This window comes from Blastocystis sp. subtype 4, assembly GCF_000743755.1.
Source record: "Blastocystis sp. subtype 4 strain WR1 chromosome Unknown seqid_0336, whole genome shotgun sequence".
Taxonomy (NCBI): Eukaryota; class Bigyra; order Opalinata; family Blastocystidae; genus Blastocystis; species Blastocystis sp. subtype 4.
In genome coordinates this window covers 1-10,111 of record NW_014569211.1, presented here as the reverse complement: position 1 = coordinate 10,111, position 10,111 = coordinate 1, and the positions used below count along the sequence as shown (strand labels likewise).

At 41.9% G+C, this 10,111-nt stretch overlaps 4 protein-coding genes across 4 annotated transcripts; 2 read left to right on the top strand and 2 right to left on the bottom strand.

Annotated features, from left to right (window-relative positions):
- Nucleotides 1-60: 60 nt before the first annotated feature.
- Nucleotides 61-2,095, bottom strand: JH06_4309 (pre-mRNA-processing factor 17-like protein; the record flags this gene model as incomplete). Its single annotated transcript, XM_014670086.1, has 10 exons — nt 61-642; nt 673-913; nt 944-1,072; nt 1,103-1,326; nt 1,357-1,419; nt 1,450-1,529; nt 1,561-1,762; nt 1,793-1,864; nt 1,897-1,980; nt 2,012-2,095. The coding sequence occupies 10 exons, from the start codon at nt 2,093-2,095 to the stop codon at nt 61-63; spliced, it is 1,761 nt and encodes a 586-aa protein (XP_014525572.1).
- Nucleotides 2,096-3,290: 1,195 nt separating this feature from the next.
- JH06_4308 (hypothetical protein) lies at nt 3,291-4,959 on the top strand (the record flags this gene model as incomplete). Its single annotated transcript, XM_014670085.1, has 6 exons — nt 3,291-3,413; nt 3,445-3,654; nt 3,685-4,525; nt 4,562-4,696; nt 4,727-4,836; nt 4,867-4,959. 6 exons carry the CDS (start codon nt 3,291-3,293, stop codon nt 4,957-4,959), a joined length of 1,512 nt encoding a protein of 503 aa, XP_014525571.1.
- A 1,487-nt stretch (nt 4,960-6,446) lies between these two features.
- JH06_4307 (hypothetical protein) lies at nt 6,447-7,954 on the top strand (the record flags this gene model as incomplete). The annotated part of the gene is given in 9 exon segments (XM_014670084.1): nt 6,447-6,620; nt 6,651-6,827; nt 6,861-6,918; nt 6,951-7,003; nt 7,033-7,149; nt 7,162-7,270; nt 7,301-7,548; nt 7,580-7,795; nt 7,826-7,954. The coding sequence occupies 9 exon segments, from the start codon at nt 6,447-6,449 to the stop codon at nt 7,952-7,954; spliced, it is 1,281 nt and encodes a 426-aa protein (XP_014525570.1).
- Nucleotides 7,955-8,019: 65 nt separating this feature from the next.
- JH06_4306 (nicalin) lies at nt 8,020-9,994 on the bottom strand (the record flags this gene model as incomplete). Its single annotated transcript, XM_014670083.1, has 11 exons — nt 8,020-8,100; nt 8,132-8,242; nt 8,272-8,484; nt 8,515-8,642; nt 8,673-8,778; nt 8,809-8,920; nt 8,950-9,078; nt 9,108-9,385; nt 9,414-9,560; nt 9,596-9,885; nt 9,961-9,994. 11 exons carry the CDS (start codon nt 9,992-9,994, stop codon nt 8,020-8,022), a joined length of 1,629 nt encoding a protein of 542 aa, XP_014525569.1.
- Nucleotides 9,995-10,111: the final 117 nt, after the last annotated feature.

Genomic DNA, 10,111 nt, shown 5'->3' with positions numbered 1-10,111 from the left:
TGGTCTCATTGCTGCTCGTCGTACTGGACGTGTGCGTGGACGTATTGAACCTTAAGCAGATCAATGATCAATGGTATGTCGATTTTGGAGATTGTTTGTTGAAGAGTTGGAGTATTTGAAACAAACACACAAATCCCACAATTTGATGACTCCATCCCAACCACTACTAGCCACATAACTACTTTCTACAGGATGCCAGTCTACACAAGCAACAGCACCCACATGACCAGGCATTTTGTTCAACACCTTGCATGTCTTCCAGCTCCAGAACCACAAATTGCCTTCACAATCACCACACCCAACAAACTCTCCATCAGGTGAACATGTTGGCTGTAATGCAAATCCTCCCACCTTATGTCCATTAAACCGTTTTCTTGGATGATGTACCACAGTATCCATACACTTGTACACAGCAATCTGATTATTCAACGCACTACACAGGATATAGTCACCTGAGGGATGCAGCTTCAATGCAGGCATTGAAGACATATACGTCTCTTGAATATATCGAGTTGGAGGGTTGTAACCATAGTCCCAACACAACATCTTACGATCATCTGATGTTGACACAAACTTCCTTCCATGCTCATAGAAACAAACTGCATTGACTGCTGCTTCATGATAATTATATGACATTGTACACTATCCATAACCATGGGAATCTACTCCTACCTCTCCAGTACGAATATCGAACTGATGTGTACACGAATCCTGACAAGGAGCCAAAAATGCATTAGGATCGGTAGGAGCCCATACTGACTGGAACGGAATCGACCCTTTGGAGTAGTTTCCAATACACTTGCCTGTCTCTGTGTCCCACAACTTGATATTCCGATCAAAAGAAGCTGATAAGAATGTCGTACCGTCACTGCTGAAAGCAACCCAACGAACCTCAGCTGTATGACCCATATACCTAGTCATCATATTCCGTCTTCACACTCACGTTCGCTTCACATTTCTCTTGTTGAACACATCCCAAATCTTCACCTTCGTGTCATTACCTCCAGAGATCAACAAATGACCTGTGACTGGGAAGAACTCAATACATTGCACAGGACCTGTATGACCTGTCCTACAAATAACGGAACTATTTCTGGAATACCATTTATGGATTGTTTTCTTAGGAAGATATGAGTGAGGATTATCCACAGGTTTGACGTCACTTGGAGCCACAATCCACGAACGGCCCTGATAATCTTTCTCTTCCTTACCATGGAACTTGGTCCTTGTCTGATCAATCGGAATTCCTGTTCCTTCAGGCTCAAAGGGATCCACAGGGCGACCTTCCTCCTCTGGATTCTCTTCCACTTTTCCTGTGCGAATCCACTATTCATCAAACCATGTTACAACAAAAACTTCTCGAATCTTCTTATCCTTGTTCCGTTGAAGCCATACACGTTGCCACTCTGTCATTTCTCCCTAGAATCACATATTCTTAACAATTCGCACTTTCTCTTCAGAAGTCATTCGGTCAACTTTTTCTCCCTCATATCCTGCCCAAGGACCCTTCCAATTATCCACATCTGAAGCTACTTGTGAAGATGAACGAAACGCACTTACCATCCCCTGTCGGTTCTCTTCGTCGTTTCAAGTCCTTTGCAAACTCTGAACGACGTGTGTCAAATACAGTTTTACCTCCAAACTTCTCATGGAGCCATTTATTACCAACGACAGCGCCAGAGCCATCAGGAGCCGTCGCGTAGCCGAAATTGTTAAATGTTTGAAATTGTTCTTTGAAATTGAATCCTTCGATATTGGCACTCTAATCTCATCAATAATTGGTACAACTTACCTCAACATACCCAGTTGTAACATTGGCTTCTCCTGAAGCCAGTGGATTAGCAAAGAAAGGAGCTTCCGGTCCCTACCCATTAATATACTATTGAAACTACATACAACAGTAGGGGCATACATTTTATCGACAGTTGGATTGTATTTGAGTACATTCTTGCTTTTTCCCACAGTCATTGTATAATCGGGCTAATTATTATGTAACTGAATAACAATGAACCTGGCTTTTCACTGACACTTCTGGAGCCACATTCACATGCATCTTCTTCAAGACAGGCTGAGGCAGTTCATCAGATCCCTCCATTTTCTTTGAATCACTGTCCTCATCCTGGTATGCTTGTATCAGATCCATTTGAAGATTTGATATGATTAGTTCTTTTCAGTTCTTTAGGCTATTTTCTGTGTGAATCTACTTGTTATGGATTTTGTGATATAGAACAAACAATTTCATTCCAACCTTTGATCAACGATGAGGATCATCAGTACTTTTGAACAGTACTGCATGTTTTCATAAACAAATACTGAGGTATCCTTTGAAGAATAACCGACAGCTTTCGTTATCTGATATAGTTATTGAAAACTTAGCTCTCTTGTCAAAACCACTTACATTGTCCCTATACTGAAGACATTAGCAGTATGGCGGAAACGAGGTATGTCATTATCACGATTCACTTTTAACGAACTAGTGATATACTAGAAGAATATCCTTTTGGTCTACCAGCATTTTGCTTCAAAAGCAAACCGAGGGAGCGAGAAACGAGATAAACGCAATGAGTGCGATAGTTTTATTAGCAACGACGGCACATTCTTCATTCACTAATCATTCTTTTTTTGTGACTACTAACTTTGTGGACCTGAGATGTTTTGCTTTGACGATTTTTTCTATAACAACGCCACTCCCGACAATCAGGGTTTCAACGAATTAGCCAGTCACAATAGTTTGTGGCTGGATAATCGCTTCGGCGATGAAATAGGATGGTCGCAGCCCTAGCGTTTTGTGTCTTCAGGATCAACCTGAAGACAGTCTTCTCCTGCCTGTATCTGAGACTCCTGGTGAAGTTGCATTTTCCCTGGGTCAAGATGTTATGGATCCCAGTGGTTACTCCTACAGTACGCAGGACAGTCCAACCCTGATTTCTTCGACAACCTCTCCTCTTGAATCATATTCAGTGGATGTGAGTTCACGAGATATGCCTGAGTTGGAGTTGCCTCCTGTTGCTGCTTTTGAAGTGTCATTGGCTCCAAAGGGAAACTTAAATGACTACTTGGAGGAATTCCTGAGATCTGACATCAAGAGAAAGGCCAAGGAGAGACGTATGAAACGCATGGCCATACTCAAGATGAAACGGAAAACGGGCTCAATTTCCTTCACGGGTCCTAAGATTCGATACGAAAATAAACGTCGTGTCTGAGTTGTTTGTTGCAGGAACGCTTTTCATGTCCATTTGAGGAATCACGGTTATTGTTTCGTTCCATAGGGATTGTCATTTGGAAAGACAATGGTGTTAGCTGAACTAGGAAAGGGCTTGACATCTGCTTTAGCGAAGTTACAGACAACCACTGTGATCGATGATAACGTGGTTAACGATGTGATTAAAGAGGTCTCAAACGCTCTCCTTCATGTATTATTTCGTTGACCACAGTGAATCGTAGTCGGATGTGAATCTTCGTATCGTGATGAAGCTGCGTGAGACTATTAAAAACCGTATTGCAATAGAGTCCTCGGGTTCTGGCGTCAACAAGCGTAGAATTATCCAACGTGCCGTATATGAAGAACTCGTGAATATGTTGTCTCCCGTAGATGTGGAGCCATTCAAACCCACCAAAGGAAAAAGTAATGTCATTATGTTTGTTGGTCTTCAGGTAAGGACTCATTCTGGGATTGAGTGATAGGGATCTGGTAAAACAACAACAATCGGTAAGTTTGCAGCCTACTACAAAAAGAAGGGATGGAAAACGTGTATGGTATGCGCTGATACCTTCCGAGCTGGAGCTTTTGATCAGTTGAAGCAGAATGCAGTGAAAGTGAAGGTTCCCTTCTATGGTTCGTACACAGAAGCTGACCCTGTGGTAATTGCCCAACAAGGAGTAGAGCAATTCCGAAAAGAGAAGTTCGAGATCATCATTGTGGATACTTCAGGTCGTCACAAGCAGGAGGAGGGGTTATTTGAGGAGATGAAGCAAGTTCAAGAAGCAATCAATCCCGACAACATTGTATTTGTATTAGATTCAACAATTGGTCAAGCTGCTTTCGATCAAGCTAGTGCCTTCAAGACGGCTGTTCCTATCGGTAGTGTGATTATGACCAAATTGGATGGTAATGCAAAGGGAGGTGGTGCCATTTCAGCAGTCGCTGCAACAGGAGCACCGATTGTATTTACTGGTAGTGGAGAAGGGTTTGAAGATCTGGAACCATTTGAGGCTCACAGTTTCGTGAGTCGATTATTGGGAATGGGTGACGTGCGAGGTTTGGTGAAGGAGATGAAAGAAGGAGGTGTGTTGAATGTGAAGGAGGATACAATGAAGCGTATTCAGAAGGGTCAGTTCACGATGCGTGATATGGGTGAACAACTTCAGAATATTATGAAGCTAGGACCTCTAGATCGAGTACTTTCCATGCTGCCTGGAATCCCACAGGGAATGATCCCTCAGGGAAGCGAGAAACAGGGAAGTGAGCAAATGAAGCGAATGATGATTCTAATGAACTCGATGACCGATGCTGAATTGGATGGAGGTGATAGCAGAAGAGGGAAGTAATGCATAGAGGTAGAGTTCGATGAGAAGCGATTACGACGATGTTGCATTGGTGCAGGACTCTTGCCTGAGGAAGGAGCGATGTTCATGAATTACTACAAGCAAATGGAGGGAATGATCGGAAAGATGGGAAAGTCTCCACTGTTACGAGGTACATGAAAGGAGGGATTGATTACTCTAGATGAGAAAATGATGCAACAGATGCAGCGCAATCCTCAAGCGTACTTGTATAGTGTCACTGTAATGCGTAGAGTAATGCAGCAGCTACAAAAGTCGATGAATCCACAAATGGTGACTTTGTTTTGAGAGCATAATTGGTAGCTAGCAAAGATTGGTGGCGCAAAGAATATGATGAACATGATGAAGAGCATGAGCTCTAATATGGACATGTTCAAGAATATGATGGGTCCTTAACCTGTTTGAAACAAACACCTAACGTTGAGTTTTGGAAAGAGTAAGCCCCATTGAGTTCGCCCTGTGACCAATACGTTGTTAGTCACAAGGTTGCCTGCATAACTTTGATCATGACCAATTCGCAGCAGTTGATACGTAGACTCCAGATGTCATCGCCATGAACCCACTGCTACTAGTATTCCTTTCAGAACGGCACTCTCTGCCATGATGGTCCGGGGAATTTCCCTAGTCGCTAAACCTCACAATGACGTGGCTCTAACACGACATCAGAGAACGACCATAGCAAGCCTTAACCAAAACTGAAGAAAAAGAAAGAAACACGGCAGAATATGGAATGCATAGTTAGTACAGATTAAGAACCGTTCTCTTTCCATATCGTGTGTCGTATGGAACACTTTTTTTGAATGTGGTATTGATTGGCTCCTAGTTATTGATATGACTCTGTACCTCTACCAGATCAGATTAGTAATCATTGGAGCACAGAATCTGCATGATGTTAGTACACTTGGGAAGATGGATGCTTTCGCAAGGATCAATTATGGTAGCAACAGTTATAAAACTTCTGTTATTCATGATAGTGGACATAATCCTAGTATGTGGTAGTTACTTTCGTCGACAATAGTTTGGAATTGTTCTCTCTGTTTCTCTGGGAACTGCAACATCATTAAGATCGAAGTGTTGGTGCCTTTGTGGTTCATGAGGATTAGTTTTGACCAGAGGCTCTTTAGCGAAAAGTATATAGGAGAAGCTGTAATCGATTGTGAAAGGATACCTTCTGGTGATCATCGTTTTCTTTCTCCACATAGTTGAAGAATAGGTTTTCTTATTCCATTGACAAGTTATGGCAAACAAGATCCGTCTCTAGGGGGTATTCGTGTCAACATTTGTCTTCAGAGGTGTTGTAAATGTTCTTACCCTCCCACCCAATGCAATCCATGTTACCAGGTTCTTCCAAACGTACCCATTTCTATGTGTCCCGTCCTTCAGTGTGCTGTTGTTGATCCGCCTCCTGGGACACTTCTACGGAACAACATGAATTTAATTCGTCGATCGTCTTCACAGTCCTGTAGTTGTATGGATGTGGAATAGAACTGAGGTTTAGCTCAGAAGAAAGAGTATCCTCGTGATCAACCTGTACTTCGATCTAAACCCATGTTTCCATGCCCTGGAGAGTTTGTGGGAAGAAAAGCTAGTATGTCCGTTAAGTGTTATCCTCTTTGTCCTCCTTCATCAAGTCGTAATTGATACATTGGAGGCATATCTTCTCTTTAGTTGTTGTATGTACTTGCTATGTGTTTGTTGGAGAATCTCCATTTTTCAGTTTTGAAACAGATAACAGTTTCTTGTTTCTTTTTTAATGTGATCTGTATATGCTTCCTTGAGTTATATCTAGTACGGATGCAAAGACTTGCTGTAAATACGTTGAGACGTTCTTCGCGATATCTTTGTGTAATGAGTATGCAAATGAAATTACGTGATAGCGCTTCATGACAACTGAAGCGAAAGCTGCTGCCGACAAATCCTCTGCTGATGCTGCTAATGTCGGCAAGAAAGTGGCAGCTGAAGCTACAGCTGCGAAGACTGCTCAGTCTACAGCCTCGAAGGCTGCTTCTGCTCCTAAGGCTGCTCCTACTCCTAAGGCTCCCAATGGTCCAAAGAAGGTGAATTCAAATAGGATTATTTATGAGTAGAGTGGAAAGGGAACAAAGATTGTAGTTGGTTCGCTTGTGGTATTGCTAGGTGCTGGTGGTTTGTATCGTTACCACACCAACAACGATCATCTTGCCTGTATTAATGGAGCTAAGGGAGGAAACGGATCGGATCTACTCCAGACTCTTTATCTGGTTCCTAAGGATCTCGAATCGAAGGTCTGTCTTTTCTCGTTAAATCATAATTTATAGTATGATAACTACATGTTCAATACCTACGTTGACAGACTGATTTATGAGATTCTTCACAGTATGGGATTTATTCGTTTTCTTACCACTCAGAGAATCCCCATAATTTCAAAACGATGGAAGATGTTATTTCCTTCTTCGGACAGGTATATGTAGATTCATCGATCAACCATAGTGGTTTACTACACTTGGAGTTGATATTGATGGAAAGGGTCCTGTGACAGATGAAGCACTAGTGGAGATGTTCTCTGAATTCAGTAAACAAGAGAATATGTTCAATGTTTATATCATTGTACCTATTTAGAATGTCATTGATATGAAGGGTGAACGTTACTTCGGAGTATCTCCTATGACTGATTACATGGCTCAAGCAGCTTCACGTCTGTTTGATTCTCAGCGTAAGAAGAGTGGCAGTAATGAATGATGGATTGACTGATGAACAGAAGAGTTTTATATCCCTGTTGGTGCTGTGATTGACTTCATTCAGACACTTCAAGAAAAGACCAAGGAAACTTATTACACTTCAGCATTTATTCCTAATTTTGCGAATAAACTCTTCTCATCAGAAGATCGATCTATCACGAAGACTCCTATTTTGGATTATTTGAAGGCTGATCCTGAGTTGAGAATGGGTATTTATGACTTTGTCAAGTTGATGGCTATTGTGGAACGTCAACAGAAAGCAAAGAAGGTAGGAGAAGAGAGAAGGATGCTGAGAATAGTTCTATTTCTATGTTGATGATTACGTGGAAGTGAAGGTGAATGAAGCTCTCTTTGATGATAAGATGGATGAAGAAGAGAAAGAGGAAGAGAAAGAGGAAGAGAAGGCAGAGGAGAAGGCAGAGGAGAAGGCAGAGGAGAAGATAGAAGAAGTTAAGGAGGTGGAAGAGGAGGTTGTTGTGGAAGAACCTGAGGAAGTAACATTGGAGTCGCTGTTGGTAGGAGAATGAGAGATGAATGAAATGCAGACAAATCTGGAAGAGACTCGTGGACAGGCTGTACATAAGCTACTGACTGCTGATTGGAATGGACTCAAAGTCCAAATGGAAGAGGAAAGAGCAATTCGCAAAGAACTGAAGAAGATGGATTGGTGGTAACAGTTTTGTTTCATATACTCTATCCATGAACTGAATGACGCTATGATAACAAACAGTCAAACCCACTAATTCTCCTTCACCTTGTTTCCAATACCGAAAGTATTCTTCATGAACCGACGGATTTCTCTCGATACTACATCTCGTCCCTATACTCACAATCATGTTCTCAATACTCACATCATGCATTACTGACACAACAACATAAAATACTCCCAAATAGACTATAACAGCCAAGAATGTATACACGTCAAACAGAGGCGTCTTGGATATGAATACAGGAATTACTCCCTAAACTCATAATCACTCCTCAGGCTTACAGAATTGTCACCAAATACCTTTATATCATCCTTCATATCCATCTCTGTATCCACGGTGCGAGTGTGTGTAGCATAAAGAGACATCTCAGCTTCCAATGCCTTCACCAAAGAACTCTCCTTATCAATGAAGAAGGTGTGTCGTTGTGCTGACGTCATCACAGTCATCCAGTGGTCTACATAGCTAGTATCAACAGCCATAGCGTTGGTAAAGATCTAGTAATGAGAAGAGAGCAATACAACGACAAGGCCACTGTCAGCAAGGTTGAACATGTAGCGAGCCAAAGATTCAGCGATGAGTTGGATGTTGCGAGCGAGCACTGTGCTATCAACAGAAACAGGAATGAGTGATCCATTCAAATATCCACTGGTCTCTAGAAATCGGAGACTAGATCAACACATACTCTCTCGCTGTGAGGTTAGGGTACCTGCCGTGAGACGACGTAGAGCAAAGCGTTCATGAGGGTATGTGCGATGTTCCTCCATAATATTCACAGTCTCAGCAACAATCTAAACATGAACTCAGTAAGAAAATGATACTTCAAGAGGAACTTCCATCTCCTTGGCAACAGCCTCAAAGGAGGAGTAAAGACGCTGCAAATCATCATTATGAGCATGACGAGAGACACGCAGAATCAACTCATTGGAAGAACTAAGGTCAAGGAGATGATACATTCTTACGCGAGATCATCCAAACACAATACAAATCGAATACTATCAAAGAGTTCAGGTGAGCTTCGGATCATCCACTGACGATAGCCTTCATAATCCAAATGGCTCCCACTACTCAGAAGGAACATTAAATTGGTTCTACAATAGAAGGAATGTGAAACTCTTACACACCAACAGTCTGTTGGGCATCGTATAAACGACAGAACAAGCGAAGGAGTGTCAGCAAAGTGACTGTAGCAGAGGCTCCATCATTAGCTCCATGAGAAAGAGAAGGAGATACAGAGAAGGCGTCGTAACTGGCCGTCACCAGAATAGTCGGCAGGGAAGCAATGGGAGTACCATCTTTGAAGCCTTCCAACACACTTTCAATAGTACGAATCTCAGGGATAGTGATTGGTTTCTTGTTCGAAGGGAAACTTACACTCATTGTGTAAATGTTCGATGGCTAGTTGTAATCGTAGCAACAATCTTACACTTAATACTGTTGATTTGGACTGAAGCTTCAGATAAACCTTACGAACTTCAGTATCCTCTTCAACAAAATAAACAGGACAGGGGAATGATCTCTTCAACATGATCGATTCTACAACCTTGCATTTGCTAACAATTTCGTCATTATTCTACGAACATAATGTTGATCAGAATAACCACATACCGAATTGGGAATAATAACAACCATTCCACCCACTCCTCTGTTATCAACGAGCTCCTGAATCACCAACTCGGTGAGTTCGTTCATCATGACGAGGGCAGTATAGTGGTCAGCCTTAATTCGATCGTCGTCTCCAAGACTCAAAATTGAAGACAAGGAAGCAAAACGGAGTTCACCATTATTTGTCTGTGATCCATAAGGTACGTTCTTTCGTTGAAGCTGAATCATACGGTGAATAGGAAACGAGAGCTGCGTTGCAGTCACTACGGCTGCAAGAAGAACAAAGAAAAAGCCTTTCTACAGATTGATATCATTTCCGTCACTATACCATATTCAAATGCTATGCCAATCAGTATCTAACTCTCTACAAAGACAAAGAGAATCTACAGAAATAGGGTCCATTTCTGGAATTCGCTCATCAACAAACATATCCACTTAAGATACACATGAATTAACCCCAATCCCACAAGGATGGAAGTGATGGAGGAACTCAGAATATTGATTCCATTTCCACTCAAC